Here is a 16113-nt window from a genome sequence, read left to right as displayed (position 1 = left end):
AACTCCTCTATACTGAAGTATGTTTCAACTCCTTTAACTGAAGTATCTTTCAACTCCTTTGGTAGCAAGCTGTGGTTCCATTTATCATATATACGATTTATAATGAAAATGTATTAACCTATGCAATTCCAGTATTTTCACAAACTCATGTAATCACTTCGGGTATAAACCAGTACACACTCTCTCGGTTTACCCTTTTCTTTTATATATATAGCACGATATATAAACGGCACCTGTTTTCCACATATTCCTGTATAGCATAATAGAATTCTAGTTTCTATAATTCAGATCAGTATTATGAAAGATTCTTATGTTCCATTTCAATCTATATGTCACACTAGTTTGAAGGAAAACCCGCTATATCATATAAAATTCCATAATATCATTTGAATAGAAAAGTAAAGGATTCTAACATCTCCTACATTAATAATAATGCAAATAAGTAAGCTTTGGAAAATATGGAGATCATCAACCAAAATCCTCATTTTTACCAAAAACCGTAAAATCGTAAAACTGGCATTTCTATCAGATGGAATTTAGCAAATAAGTAGTTAAATCATACATATAAGCATAAACTAACTTTTTAGCAATTTAGTTTTACAAAAATACTGTTGTAAACAATTTTCCCTTACCTTAAACCCGAATATGGAAATACGAACGAAACAGTCCAAACCAACAACCTGGATCCTCAAAATCTAAAAACCACAAAACATAACTTCTATGAAATCTAAACTACTATATAACTGCTTAATCAAAAACAGAATCAGATCCTTACCTCGATTTTTGAAAAAACCTAAAAATCTTCAAAACAATGATCTGATCTGCTAAAGTTGTAGAACTTCCTCTTCTGATCCACGCAGGAACCTCTATTTTTAGAAACGGACGTTGAACGACGAAGAATCTTAGAGAGAGAGAGAGAGAGAGAGAGAGAGAGAGAGAGAGAGAGGAAATTTGCTGGTTCTAGAGAGAGGGAGAGAACTTTTGGGAGAATCTTAACCCTTAAGCAACCAAAATGGATATTTATAAGGGCCCTTGACCGAGTCAAACTCATTAACTAGGCGGCATCTTCATCGACGAGCCAGCCACACTACTCGTTGACGAACCTCATTCGGATATTTTCTCTAACCCGCTCGGCATTTCCTCGTCGACGACGCTCTGAATTTCATCGACGAGGTACTAAAGGGACTTCATTGACGAACTTACTACTTTCATCAACAAACCCTGCTGAAATATCCCCTCTTACACGGTTCTTATTTATTTTTCCTCATTCATGGGTTTGGGTCTCTACAATCATGTTAAAAAATCTAAGTTGGATCCTAAAACTAAGAAAGGAATATTCTTGGGGATTAGTGCAGGAGTCATAGGATACTGCCTTTGATATCTAGAGACAAAAAAAATGATTCTAAGCAGGGATGTGACTTTTGATGAACTTGTGATGATAAAAAAAACAATACGTAAGGAGTCACAAGTTGAAGAAAAAACCAGTGGTACTCAACAATAGGTGGAGGTTGAGACAATTTTGGAAAACTCAGTGAGAAATGAGGCTACCTGATGTAACTCTCTAGTTATAGTGGGGAATAGTGTACAAGAAGAGGAGATTTCAATCCAAGAATCTTCACAGCAATAAGAATCAATTGTTTCTCAAAGGCTAAGAAAATAAATTCAAAAACCTACTCGGTATACTAACATGGTGATATATTCGCTTCTAGTTGTAGATGATAATGTTCCTTGCACTTTCAAAGAAGTAGTGAGGAACTCTAAATCAGACAAATGGAAAAAAAAAAAAATGATGAATGAAGAAATACAGTCTCTTCATCATAATCAAACTTGGGAGCTAGCCCTGCTGCCTAAGGGTAAGAAGCAATTGGTTGCAAATGGGTTTATGTTTGTAAAGAAAGAAGGATTTCCATATACAAATAATGTTCGCTTCAAAGCTAGATTGGTAGCTAAGGGCTATGCACAGAAGGACGGTATTGATTATAATGAGATATTTTCTCCAGTTGTTAAACATTCTTTCATTTAAATTTTGTTGGCTTTGGTAGCATAATTTGATCTTGAACTAGTTGAACTTGATGTTAAAGTTGCATTTTTACATGGTGATTGGGAAAAGGAAATCTATATAACTTGACCAGATGGATTTGAGGTTGCTGATAGAGAAATTTGGGTATGCAAATTAGGAAAATCATTGTATGGTTTAAAACAGTCTGTAAGATAGTGGTACAAATGATTTCATCAATTTATGATTGATCACAAGTACATTAGAAATAACTATGATCATTGTGTTTATTTTCGTAGACTACAAACTAGATTTTTTATATATTTACTCTTGTATGTTGATGATATGTCGATAGCTTCAAAGAATAGGGAAGAAATCAATAAACTAAAAAGTCAGTTAAATCAAGAGTTTGAGATGAAAGATCTTGGTGAAGCAAAGAAGATACTTGGCATGGAGATATGCAGAGAAAGAATAAGAGAAATAGTTAGTTTGGCTCAAAAATAATATTTGAAGAAGACAGTACAAAGTTTCGGCATGTCGGAGCAATCAAAACTAGTTAGCACTCTGATTGCTCCTCACTTCAAACTTAGTGCATCTTTATCTCATAATTCAGATGAGGAACGTAAATATATGTCATAAGTTTTTTATGCAAGTGTAGTTGTCTGATGTATGCAATGGTTTGTACAAGACCTGATATTTTATAAGCTATTAGTATGATGAGCAGGTGTATGCATGGTCCAGGTAAAGGGCATTGGCAAGTTGTGAAATGGATTTTATGACACATTATGAATACTATTGATGTTGGTATAGTATTTGAGAAAAAAAAAAGTAAAGTTGATCAACATATTGTTGGATATGTGGATTCTGATTTTGTAGATGATCTAGATAAATATCGATCAACTACTAGATATGTATTTACATTTGCTAATGGTCTAGTGAGTTAGAGGTTTACCTTACAGTCTATTATTGCTTTGCCTATGACAAAAGCTCATGGCAGCTTGAGAGTAAGGAAGCTATTTGGTTGTAGGGTTTACTTAAAATATTTTAGAGTTGTTCAGAAACATATTACTGTGTTATGTGATAGTCGAAGTTCTATTCATTTAACAAAGAACCAAGTCTACCATGCACAAACGAAGCACATCGACGTTCATTTTCACTTTATGAGGGATATAATTGATGATGACAAAATTCTTCTTTGGAAGATTGCTACAACTGAGAATCCTGCAGATATGTTAACCAAGATTATGACAACAATCAATTTCAAACATTGTTTTGACTTGATCATTATCCTACAAGTTTGAATATTTTTGGAAGGCACCAATAATGTGGAACTCTAGAGAGTGTTGGTGAATGAAAAATTTGTTGAATTCATCGTCAAGGTGGAGATTTATTGGTTTTTGTCCAGCATTGGTGGAAAATGTTTATTTAACTTTAGGTTGAAGCTATATAAAGAGCTTCCCTCACCATTTATAATCACACCTCAAATTTGTAGAGTTACAAATAGTATTTGTACTCTAGGGTATTTTTAATTACTATTGGTAATTTGAAATTTGCCCAAATTGTAATTTTTCTAAAAGTAGTGAATTGATCGTCGGCGCCCGATGTCACGGGCTAAGCTTGTTCAGGGCATTATGCTTGCCTATGACCGCGTATCTCGTGTGTTTGGGATGGGTTTCCATCATGTAAATACTAGTGTAGGGTTATTTTCTAGTATTTATTTCATTGTAAGCCAAATAAGGCAGTATGACTCCTCGGTCACTTTGATGTTTCCTAGTGCTAGAGTGAGAATGGCCTAGAAAGCTCTTTAGGGGAGGGTGAGTGTTCATCAGTCATTGTAAAACTCACTAGCAATTGTCAACGTGCTTAGCCTACTTGCCTCCCTCGCTAAGTACAACATGTCAACGGAGGATTTGTTAATGAATTACATTTGCTTCAATATTTACTGCTTGGTTGCCACGGCTTTCATGAATTGATTATTATTTCCGCTGCTATCTGATTGAATGTTAATGAAAGTGCTTTGTGGATGAATGTTGGTAAACAAAAGGCTGGCTAGTTAAGCAAGAGTGCTTTACCTAGCGCCGCACGGCCCTTCACAACGGTGTGAAAAAGGCGGACCGTGACACCCGAGGACGTAGGTAAATTTTGTACTGAATCTCATAAATTCTTGTGTTGTTTTTTATTACTATCTTTTATTATTAGTTTTTGCATTACTTTAGTTTTGATTATATATTCAATAGCAATAGTTGTAGTATTGGTGTTTGACACAAATGAGGTGTCCGACACAATACAACTAAGCCATTTACCAAGTAAAACTTTTACTCCTAAAATTTTGCTTTAAATTCTTCAAATGCTCTCTCATACACTTGAAAGGCCAGCTCTTAAAAAAAATTTTAAAATTTTTTTAATTTTGATTTCTTTAAAATCAAATTATAAAAATGTAGCCGTGTTTTTATACTTTTCAACATGTTCTATATATATTTTATTACTTTGTAAATCTTCTCTTAAATTTTGAAAACTAGAAAATAATGAGACATTCTTGTACTTCCTTAAGTTTTTTTGAAAATGTAAAATGGAAACTAATTTTTACAGCTACACAATCTCATTTGTCTGAACTTCTTCTATCCTGCAAATCATTCCATAGGTACCACACACTAGGAGGCGAAGCCAGCCAATTTCTCTTCAACCCTTTCCAAAATTCTATTTACAAACTCCTCTATCTTGGAATTTTGCGCCTGCTTGCCCACTTTACACCCAAAATATTTTGTGAAAATGCAACTAAGACTAGAAAACTGATTCCCATCAACAGCTATGCCCATTCCTTCAAGCTCTTTGCTAAGCCAAATGTCAACACAATTTCAAATCTCATGCAAAATAATCTTCCTTTGTGGTGCATTCTTTTGGCACCATTAAATTCTTACACATTCACTTTCTTTAGCCCTAAACCCTAAACCCTAAATTCTTACTCATTCACTTTCTTTAGCGATGTATCCATCACATATTGAAACAAATAAAAGAGCAAGAATAAAAGAAACAAGAATTATAGAGATGACAAATTGGAAACAACCCGCAGGCAAATTAAAATTATCAACAATTCAGCAATTGCTTTCAACTTAAATGCAAAATAAAAACATAAAATGTGTTCAGATCCTACATGTTGAATCTAGATAATCGCTACAACCCAGCCAGCCACATTGCTGGCCATTCTTCCCAATGATAGAGTTAGTGGAAGAAAGATGAAGAATGAAACAACCGAGATCGCTGTTTCAATTCGTGCAGTAAAGAAGAAACAGTTAAATTCATGGATATTCACGGGGACATTGCACGATTGCGAAGTCTGCTTGATCGCCTTACAGGAGTTGCAACCACCGGGCTTTCTCCGTCCCTGCTCTCCTGTTTCAATTCAAAAATTCAAAAACAGAAATTAAAACTGAAGCTGATTGTCTTCCTTGAAAAATGCAATTAGAAGTCCTAAAACTCTAGTTTGAATGGCACTTATTTTGTGAAGAACAATTGCTAATAATTGGATGCCATTATCAATGATTAAATTTTGTTTCCCCACTGTTAATTTTCATGAATCCAATGCTCAGCTGCAATTGCCAACAAGTAGCACTCATAAAATTCAATGACCAAAAAAAAACAAGTATTATAGCTAATCATCTCTGCAATCAACTAAAACTAAATATTATTGCTACTCACCTCTTTCTTCACTCTCTCTTTCTGAGGAGTAAGGCTTCCATATGAATCCATGCTAGAGAACCCCGAAGGAGACTTCTGCGTGTGCACAGGAACCAAGCGGGCTTTGCTCCGCGAACTCTTCTCTTGAGAAACAGAAAGAATGCTTTCCTCAGCTTCCACCTTCTTTTTCATGTCACAACTCCTAAGGGAGCTACTTATTGCAAACTCTTCTCCGATCACAAACTCCCCTAGAAGCTCAACTGTTGGGGCACGGCTTTGGTAAGATTCTTCCGGAGCATCTTCCATTGAATGAACCAAAGACGAATGATTCACCAGAGCATCTTTATTAGAATTCAATTCTCTCTCAATGGGCACTACTAGTCTGCTTTTGGCTGCTACCAACGTTTCAGTACTCGGTTCTACAATTGGTGAAGAAAACACCTTTCCAGATGTTTTTCGATGCCGAAAATATAATCCCAAAGCCACAGACAACACAGTAGCAGAAACTGTAGAAATTCCAAACACAGTTTTGGTAAATGATTCAGCAGCTCCCACATGTTCCATAACCCCTCTTGTTTCAGGATTGAAGTCAGCATTATCATTGTCCATCTCCACTGCCAGATCAACTTCATCATCAGCCACTTTCCCAGCTCCCTCATCAGAAATAGCGTCAAATGGCTCAACTTCATCGTTGGAGTTTGAACCATAGTATGAGATTGTCTCATGATGATGATCCACCCACTCAGAGTTGGAACTCAGATGATCTAGTAAAGAATCAGATTTTGCTTCAGTTTCTGTCCCTTCCAACTCATGATCCTCTTCCCCTGCCATTTGATCAGCAGATACCTCCTCTGGCTTCTCCCTTTCATGATTAGAAACGTCTTCATGTTCTCCTTCCTGCAGCTCCACTGCTTCTACCAACCCACCAGTTTCTATCCCTTCCAACTCATGATCCTCTTCCTCAGCCATTTGGTCAGATACTTCCTCTGGCTTCTCCCTTTCATGATTACAAACGCCTTCATGTTCTCCTTCCTGCAGCTCCACTGCTTCAGCCAACCCACCAGTTTCTATCCCTTCCAACTCATGATCCTCTTCCTCAGCCATTTGGTCAGATACTTCCTCTGGCTTCTTCTCCCTTTCATGATTACTAACGTCTTCATGTCCTCCTTCCTGCAGCTCCACTGCTACAACCAACCCACCAGTATTTTCCACTGCCCCCTCCTTTTCAACTTCAACCATCCCTTCACAAAGAGCATGCTGATTCGCAAAACCACCAATTTCTGATTCTTCTCTTTGACGCAGGAAATCAATTTCCCCTTCGAAATTCTTCATTGAAGAAGCTCCATATATGTAGTTCTGGATCTTCTGGTACCCATCTTTGAGAGATTCTACAGCTTGTGAAGCGGGCGAAGGTGTGGGAGAGTTCATAGAAGATATATATGAAGTAGACAAAAACAAAATAGCAACCCAAAGCAAATTTTTCAGCACCACTTTAAAACCCCAGCTTCTCTGCTCCTCCTCCTCTTCAGTCTCTTCTTCCTCTTCCTCTTCCTCCATCTCCTCCTCCTCATCATCATCATCATCTTCCCCATCATCATATCCTTCATCAATTGCCTCGCCTTCTTGTTTTGCAAGACTTTCTTGTGAAATATCAGAATAATCAATGATGGGTTTCTCGGTGCCTAGAGAAGCACTTCTATCTACACTCGACCAGTCTTTTCCTCCCATAATTTTTACTTCTTGGGCAAGAAAAATCTCGCGGCGGCGATTAGGGTTGTAGCGGAGGAACTTGGGCCTTGGGGAAAGGTAGTTCGTCAGAGGATCGTAAGGTTCAGATGACAAATTGGGAACAAATACGTTCTCTTCATCACCATCTGACTCAGAATCCCCAGACAGTAATTCGTCAAATGGCGTGACCTGAGAACGAGACCCATCAGAATCAATGACGCCCATATTTACAGGAGTTTTGGAATCGAGATTTCGGGTTTTCAGAACTTGGGTATCAGATGAAATCAAACCCGAAGCTTCATTTCTTTCACTCAAGATCTTCTTTCTTGGAACGACAACCTTAGAAGCCGCAGAAATTGTGGGTGACATGAAGTTCTTTGCCGATGGCGTCTTTAAGTTCTGCGAACTTGGACCCGTTTGCTGATAGTTTTGATCGTTTTCGTTGGACCCGCCTGCATCTATATAGAGAAACAAATTTTTTGCGCAATTCTAAAACCTAGAGAGAACTGGAAGAAATCCTTAAATGGTCTGTTTGGTTGCCGAGAATCCAGTGGAAAAACAAAGTACTAAATTCTCACTCAGTCCCAAAAACGGTTAGGGAATTCCAAACTCTCTGTTTGATTTCCTATTTTTTCCTATGTTTCCTCGGCAAACAAATTTCGTTGTGCAAATTCTGAAACAAAGAGAGAACTGAAAGAAAACCCATAAATGCTCTGTTTGGTTGCTGAGAACCCAATGGAATTAAAAAGTTCTAAATTCTTGCAGATGCAAACTCAGTCCAAAAAACGGTTATTGAATTCCGTACTCTTAATTAATTTTCTTATGGCTTCTAGGCAACCAATCGAAGCATGAAGAACGCACACGGCTCTCAAGATACGCAAAAAATTAGAACCGAGAGAGATAATGAGAGAGTGGTTGTCGTACCAGATGATTGGCGTTTGGGAGTAGCAGAAGGTTTGACAGACGTTGATGAGAAACCCTTATCCGCACTTTCCATTTCTGTGACCTTCACTCGTGTTCAATAGCGGTTCTTTTCTCTTAAAGAAGAAAATTAAAAATTTTCCTTTTAATTGGTCGTGTTCGTTTTCTGATTTGGTTTTGGAATGCGGAGGAAGGGAGAGGAGAACGTATCTGGGATTGCAGAAACGAGAAAACTAGAAAAAGAGATGACCGTTGGCAAGCAAATTACAGTACACGGAAATTTGGAGTTTGAAACTTTGAATCTTTGGCTGCTTCCTTTTGTTTTTTCTTTTTTTATTTTTTTGACCGTTGCAGGTGTCAGGTTCACAACGGCCACATTGGAAGGTGATGCTTTAGCCATTGCTAATTTTTTTTCCTAAAAATCGCGGATATTTTTTAAATGTTTTTTTCAATCTCAATCTGATTGCATTAATAATGGTTTTGGGGAAAGTGTTTTGTTTAATTAGTTGACAAAAAATGTGTCCTTTTTTTTGTTTTCGTTTTGAAAATATTTAGATTTTAAAATCTATAACTTGAATTAAGAGGATTCACAATTAACAGTTTATTTAATTTAGGAATCATTTGGATCACAACATCAAAATTATTTTTATATAATATTTTAAAATTTTTCATTCTCTAGAAATAGAATATATATTTAATGTAAATATTTTTATTTGATTTGCAATTGTACGATTTCAAAGAATTTAAGAGAATTCTCATGTTAATCTTTGACTTAGCATAGGAACAGTATTTTAAGAAAATGATCATTATAGTCTTGACATGTGTGTCATAAATAACAACAACAACAACAACAACAAAATCAACCCTCAGTCCCACTAAGTGGGGTCGGATATATGAATTTTTTTCCATCATTTTATGTGATCGTGAATCCTTTCTTTTGATAGATTCAAAGATATTAAAATTCTTACTCACTATCTCCTTCCAAGTTATTTTAGGTCTACCTCTACCCCTTCTACTCCCCCCCAACAGTAACTAAGTCACTCTTTCTCACAGGTACACTATAAGACCTACGTTGCAAGTGTCCATACCATCTGAGTTGTCCCTCCCTTATTTTATATTCTATAAGAGTTACACCTAACTTATCACGAATATGTTCATTCCTTAATTTATCTTTCAATGTTATACCACTCATCTATCTAAGCATCTTCATCTCGGTAACGTTTACTTTTTGGATATTATATTTCCTCGTCGCCCAACATTCTGATCCATATAGCATAGCTGGTCTTATAATTGTCTTATAAAACTTCCCTTTCAATTTTTAGGGTATTCTACGATCACATAGCACTCTTGAAGCACTTCTCCATTTTACCCAATCTGCTTTAACTCCATGCATTACATCATCTTCAATTTCTCCTTCAGCTTGCATAATAGGTCCAAGGTATCGAAATCTACAAGTGCTATTTATTTCTTTATCATCAAGTTTAACTTTATCTCCAATATTCCTCCTATCATTACTAAAATTACATTTCATATATTCTATTTTATTTCTACTTATCCTAAAGTCTCTAGATTTCAAAACTTCTCTCCATGATTCTAACTCAACCTCTACTCCCTCCCTAGTTTCATCAATTAATACAATATCATTTGCAAACAACATACACCATGGAACCTCTTTTTGAATACTCTTAGTCAATTAGTCCATCACTAAAGCAAAAAGATAAGGACTTAAAACAGATCCTTGATGTACCCCTATGGTTATTGGAAATTCTCTAATTTCTCCATTTATAGTCTTTACACTAGTCATTACTCCGTCGTACATATCCTTAATGACATCGGTATACCTACAACATATACCATTTTTTTCTAAAACCCACCATAGAACTTCCCTAGGTATCCTATCATATGTTTTCTCAAGGTCAATAAATATCATATGCAAGTCTCTCTTCTTTTCCCTAAACTTTTCATTTAATCTTCTTAAAAGATAAATAACTTCTGTGGTAGATCTCTCAGGCATAAAATCAAATTGATTTTTTGAGATCTTCGTTTCTAATCTTAATCTTTGTTCAACTACTCTTTCCCATAGTTTCATCGTATGACTCATAAGTTTATTCCATGATAGTTATTACAATTTTGAATATCTCCTTTATTTTTGTATGGAGGTATTAAAGTGTTTTTTCTCTATTCATCTGGCATTTTCTTAATTTTTACAATTGTATTAAATAAATTAGTTAACCATATAATTCTGTTATCACCCAAGCATTTCCAAACTTCAATTGGGATGTTATCTGGTCCCATAACTTTCCCATTTTTCATCTTTTTTAGTGCAAACTTAACTTCGTTAACTCTAATTTTGCGAATAAATCTTATATTTTTAGTCTTTTCCTCATTTGACAATTCTAAGTTTAAGTTTTCTATTTGGTTTTCATTAAACAACTTACTAAAGTAATTTCGCCATCTTTCTTTAATATCTTCGTCCTTAACCAAGACAATATCATCCTCACTTTTTATACATTTTACATTTCCTAAGTTCTTGCTCTTCCTTTCTCTAGCTTTAGTAAGTTTAAATATATCTCTTTCCCCTTCTTTTGTATCTAATCTATCATACAAATTATTAAATGATCTATATTTAGCTTCACTAACGGCCCTTTTTACATCTTTTCTTGCCTCCATATATTTTTCAAAGTTATCTCTATTTCTACATTTGTGCCACGTTTTATACCAATTTCTTTGTCTTTATGATTTTTTATACATCTTTATCTCACCACCAACTTTCTTTGCTATTTGAGAATCTTCCCCCTTGATTCACCTAAAATCTCTTTTGCTATCTTTTTAATAAGGTTAACTAATATATTCTAAAGAGTATTTGTATCTATCTCATCCTCTAAGGTCTAATCCTCATCTTTAATCATTTTATCTTTAAATTTTATTATATTTTCTCTTTTTAGGTTCCACCATCTAGTTCTCCTACACTGGTTTATTTTATCCTTTTTCTCCCATTTTTTAATACATATATCTAACACTAAGACTCTATGTTGTGAGGTTAGACTTTCACCTGGAATAACTTTACAATCCTTACATGATAAATGATCTATCCTCCTAGTTAAAAAAAAAAACCTATTTAACTTCTATTTTGTCCACTTTTAAAGGTTATTAAGTGTTCTTCTCTTTTCTTAAAGCAAATATTCATTATACTAAAATCATATGACATAGCAAAGTCTAAGATCATCTCCACGGACTCATTTTTGTCACCATATCCATATCCTTTATGTATCCTCTCATAATTTTTATTATCTCTTCCAACGTGTTCATTCAGATCTCCTCTTATAAATATTTTCTCAATCCCTATTATGCCTTATATAATACTATCTGTATCTTCCCAAAATTGTCTCTTAAGATTTTATGTTAAGCCAACTTAAAGAGCATAAGCACTAATGATATTTATTATCTCTTGTCCTAATATCATCATAATTTTTATAATTCTATCCCTTATTCTAGTTACATTCACAACGCTATCTTTTAAGTTTTTATCTATAATAATGCCTACGTCATTCTTATGTTTTTCTTTTCCAGTATATCAAAGTTTAAATCCTGATTTATCGATTTCTCTAGCCTTCTCCCCCACCCACTTAGTTTCTTGAAGGTTAATTATATTAATTTTTCTTCTAATCATTGTATCCACAATTTCCATACTTTTACCCGTAAATGTCCCTGTATTGGTTGTTAATCTAATCCTAGTTTCCTAAACTAACGTCTTTACCTGCCCATGTCTAGAATAATACAAGAACCCTCGCATATTTGACACCGTACTCGGGCGCCGACACGGTGCGTCGCTTCGGGGTGACGACGTAGCCCACTCTCGCCCACTTTTCGCTACACCCGGGTCGTTCAAGTGCAACGCGTCGCTCGTAGGGGACACCCCAGCAAATATTTGGTAAGAATTCATATTATAGTGATCTGACAAATTTTACACGAGCTATCAGTTACCTAACGCAACCCTCCTCCTTAACTCGGGCTTAGGAGCGGCTGTGTGTGAAAAAATTAGAACATTAAGTGCATCACAGGCAGAGTTCATGTGTGTCATAAATATACATGAAAAATAATAAAATGTAATTAAATTATATTATAAGGGCATTATTGTCCAAGTGCATTACATTTTCAGGGATCTTAAAAGATATAGCGAAACAAATTCATACTTGTAAACCCAAACTCTCAAACACAAAATAAGTATATTAACCCCATATTTGGAGAGCAGTTTGATTTAAAACTATATTATATTTGAATAAAATGTAATACAAAATTATATTAAAATTTGTCCAAATCCACCCAAATCAATCCAAATTTAATGTTCAAAATTCATTCTCCTAAACATAGCGAAGTAAAAATCAAAAAATAAAAAATCAACCTTAACGTGCTTTAATTGGTTATTGTTTGTTTTTTCACTAAAAATGTTTTATTATGCCATTAGAATTGTGGATTTTTTTATATATTTTTTTAAATTTCTATATTATTGGGTTAATTATGTTTTAGTGGAAAGTGTATGGTTTAATTATTTGACAAATAAGGGTCTCCCATTTTGTTTTGTTTTTTTTTTTTTTTTCCTGAAAAGATTAAGATTTTTAAAATCTATTTCTCAAAGTGCTCAAACTAAGAGGATTTTTATTTGACAATTAATTTAATTTAAGCTAGTGTTTTAGAGAGGGTTTGAATTTGAATTTGTGTTTATTAGAAGAAATTTAATATAAGTTTATATCACATTTTGTTCAATTAAAATAGATTTAAATTTAAATCTTAAAATTCATACTCCTAAACACAAACTCCTAAAGCTAAAAAATTTAAAAATATATATATCTTAACATGCTTAATGAAAAATATATTTTAAAATTAAAAAAATAGAAAATCAAGGAGTGAAGACCGGGCTGAGTGTAATTTGGTTTTAATTGAATTAACCGACCGAATTTAGTCGGTTCGATTCAGTTAATTTGTAGTTCGGTTTGGTTCAAAATGGGGTAAATTTGGGTATTCAATTTTTCGGTTCAATTATGGGAAAAAAAAGTAATTCGGTTAACCGAATTATCCGAATTGTAATTAATTAATAATTAAATATAAATTATTAAATTATATGATTTTAAGCTAGAGTTCCAAACTTCCAATGTTCCATTCACCAATTCCTAGATTCCCTTCTCATTCGGCCATTCCCATTTCGGCATACAAGTTATACACATTCATATTTTTTATAATTAATATTAATTTTATTCAGTTAAATTCGATTAACCGGATTACCCAAAAATTCGATTCGGTCAGGTACGGTTTGGCTAACGAGCTCAATTCGTTCGGTTCAGTTATGGGATGAGGTTAACTGAAAAAATTTAATTAATTTGGTTATATGACTGAATCATCCGAACCAACTGATTGCACACCCTTAAGTGAAGAAGAACAGTTGTGTACAAAACTAGTATTTATTTCTTAATACAGTTCTTCCTTGAAAATAATGTGCTGTATTTATGCATTTATTAAATTTATATTTTATCTTAATTTATTATACCAGTGAAGATAAATTCGTAATATTTATAAATTCTTTAAGTCATGTGTCTTGTTTTAATAATATAATAATTATTTTTGTATTCTCTTTCATTTTGTCTTCTTTAATATAATAAAAATATTACCGAATAATACAACCAAATAAGAATAATTAAATATTAGATCTTATTTTTTCAGTCGTAAAAAATCTTTTTTAAAAAAAGGATGAGGAAAACATTGTTGTGCCAATAAAAAGTAGAAAAGAACAAATAAATGGAGCGCCTGAGGAGATCCCAATTGAAGCGGGCAACAGCCAATTAGGACAGCCAAAAAGATGATCCAGTAAATGGCCCATGCAGGTCTCGAACCTGCGACCTTCGCGTTATTAGCACGACGCTCTAACCAACTGAGCTAATAGGCCTTGCGTGTCAGAGAGAGAGTACCCTTCAATATCAATTTAGTGCTAAGGTTTCCAGACCAACCGGCCAAGCATTTGACTTGGTTGTAAGAATCCGAACATCTGTCTGCCTAGCGGGACCAAAATATCATTGGTTCCAAAGAGAATGAGTTAGAGTAAAGCATAGTTTACTTATGGTAATTTTTTTGTAAGTACCATCACCGGCTCTTATTAGACTCTCTACACACTAAAACGATTCAATTTTTTTTGGGAAAAATAACAGAATATGCCTAAAATCTTAAGTAATTACAAAGTAAAATTAGGCACATCTGAATAAGAAAAGGAATAAAAATAAAAAAATATCATAACCTTTTTTAGATACAATGAGATTCGAGACCCTTTAAATACACTTGACTAATGAATTTGCTCTGCTCATTTACTCTTATCCATTTAAATACCAAGATTTAAAACTTTGATTTCGACTGAAAAATCGTAGTCCTGAGGCTTAACTAAATCGTAACATCTTGCTGACAAAATCTTGAAATTATCAATTACCAAGAGTCATCTTTAAGAAGTAAAAGATCACAAAATTTATCAATCAATTATAGAAAATAGTTCAATTTGGGGACTCAAAATTTTACATACACAAAATAATTATACAAGACTGATTAATGTGATTGATTTGAAAAATCAAGCCTAATTTTTACTTTTAGAAAGACTTCTTGTGATTATAGTGACACAAGAATATTATGTTTGGGTGTTCTACTCATAAATTCTCATAGCCTTTATTACCCTTTCCAATGTGTTTAGTCAAATAAGCTCCAATGAATGTCTTTTCAGATGTTGGTGTTGACCCTATGGGTCATACCTTATTTTGATTATGACAAATACTCTAGTATTAAATGGTTTGATGAGTTTGCTTGCAGGACCGATCGAACGTATCCTATGGTGCACACACACGACACATGAAGTGAAGACTTGAAGACCCTATTTATATTGTATTGTAATTTAATCATTCATTTGGGTCTGTAATAGTAATTTGGAGAACATGGTCTGTAATAATTAATGTCTTACCTGCATTGAAGGATCGATAAGCTCAAGACCATAGATGGACTTTAGGGAACACTCTTCGGTCGACCGACACCGGATTTTTTCGATGTCTTGAAAAAGGCCTAGAATTGACCCTATGACACTCACTCATGCATATATATGAATGTTCATTTAAATAGAGTGTTTGCATGCTTAAATGGGACAAAAATGCTCTAAATGGGTACTTTCAGTCGACCGTACTTCACAGTACAAATACGCCCGATCGACTGAACCCGGACTAAGTCAACAGTTTGACCATAGTCCGGTCGACCAAACCGTCATAGTTCAAAATTCCCAGTTGGCCGAAACCTCCCTGGGTCAAACAATTTGACCATCTGGTCAACCGTGCCAATTTTGTACTCCAACTACCTGGTCGACCGAGGGTCCTCGGGAGTTGCCCCAACGGTCTGGTCGACCGAACCATTTAGTTCAAAATCTCCTGGTCGATCGAACCGCGCTAATTTGAAAAATTGCCTATCCCGGTCGACCGACCATTTAGTTCAATTTTCTCCTGGTCGACCAAATCTCAAAAAATTGCCCTTGACACATATATACGGTCGACCGAGCCTTCAGTTCAAAATCCCCCTAGTCGACCGAACCATTTGAGTCCTGGTCGACCGAAACAATTCTGGTCAACCGGACCTCTCGGGTTGCCCTTTAATTTTTACCGTGGTTAATATTTTTAAACGGGGTTAACTTGGTTAAAATATAATAAAACTTTCCTAATAATCCCATATGTGTCCTTAACGGTTATATTTTAAGGGTAGTTTATATATACCCCCTCATTTGG

At 34.7% G+C, this 16113-nt stretch overlaps 1 protein-coding gene and 1 non-coding gene across 2 annotated transcripts; both read right to left on the bottom strand.

Annotated features, from left to right (window-relative positions):
- Positions 1 to 5049: 5049 nt before the first annotated feature.
- On the bottom strand, positions 5050 to 8581 carry LOC131164343 (uncharacterized). Its single transcript, XM_058121459.1, has 3 exons — positions 8324 to 8581; positions 5693 to 7857; positions 5050 to 5386 (listed from the first exon to the last, which is right to left on the bottom strand). Exons 1-3 carry the CDS (start codon positions 8394 to 8396, stop codon positions 5303 to 5305), a joined length of 2322 nt encoding a protein of 773 aa, XP_057977442.1. The 5' UTR covers positions 8397 to 8581; the 3' UTR covers positions 5050 to 5302.
- Positions 8582 to 14184: 5603 nt separating this feature from the next.
- Positions 14185 to 14258, bottom strand: TRNAI-AAU (transfer RNA isoleucine (anticodon AAU)). The gene has a single exon. It is a non-coding gene; the product is annotated as a tRNA-Ile (tRNA).
- Between the last annotated feature and the right edge of the window lie 1855 nt (positions 14259 to 16113).

Source organism: Malania oleifera, chromosome 9 (assembly GCF_029873635.1).
Source record: "Malania oleifera isolate guangnan ecotype guangnan chromosome 9, ASM2987363v1, whole genome shotgun sequence".
Lineage (NCBI taxonomy): Eukaryota > Viridiplantae > Streptophyta > Magnoliopsida > Santalales > Ximeniaceae > Malania > Malania oleifera.
This window is presented reverse-complemented; position numbering and strand designations above follow the sequence as displayed.

Bases quoted from the DNA above. Each gene is read 5' to 3' on its own strand.
- LOC131164343 (XM_058121459.1), bottom strand. From the start codon at position 8,396: ATGGAAAGTGCGGATAAGGGTTTCTCATCAACGTCTGTCAAACCTTCT. The intron at 7,858-8,323 runs GTACGACAACCA...TTCTCTATATAG, and splicing joins TCCCAAACGCCAATCATCTG to ATGCAGGCGGGTCCAACGAA. The intron at 5,387-5,692 runs GTGAGTAGCAAT...GAATTGAAACAG, and splicing joins AAGAGAGAGTGAAGAAAGAG to GAGAGCAGGGACGGAGAAAG.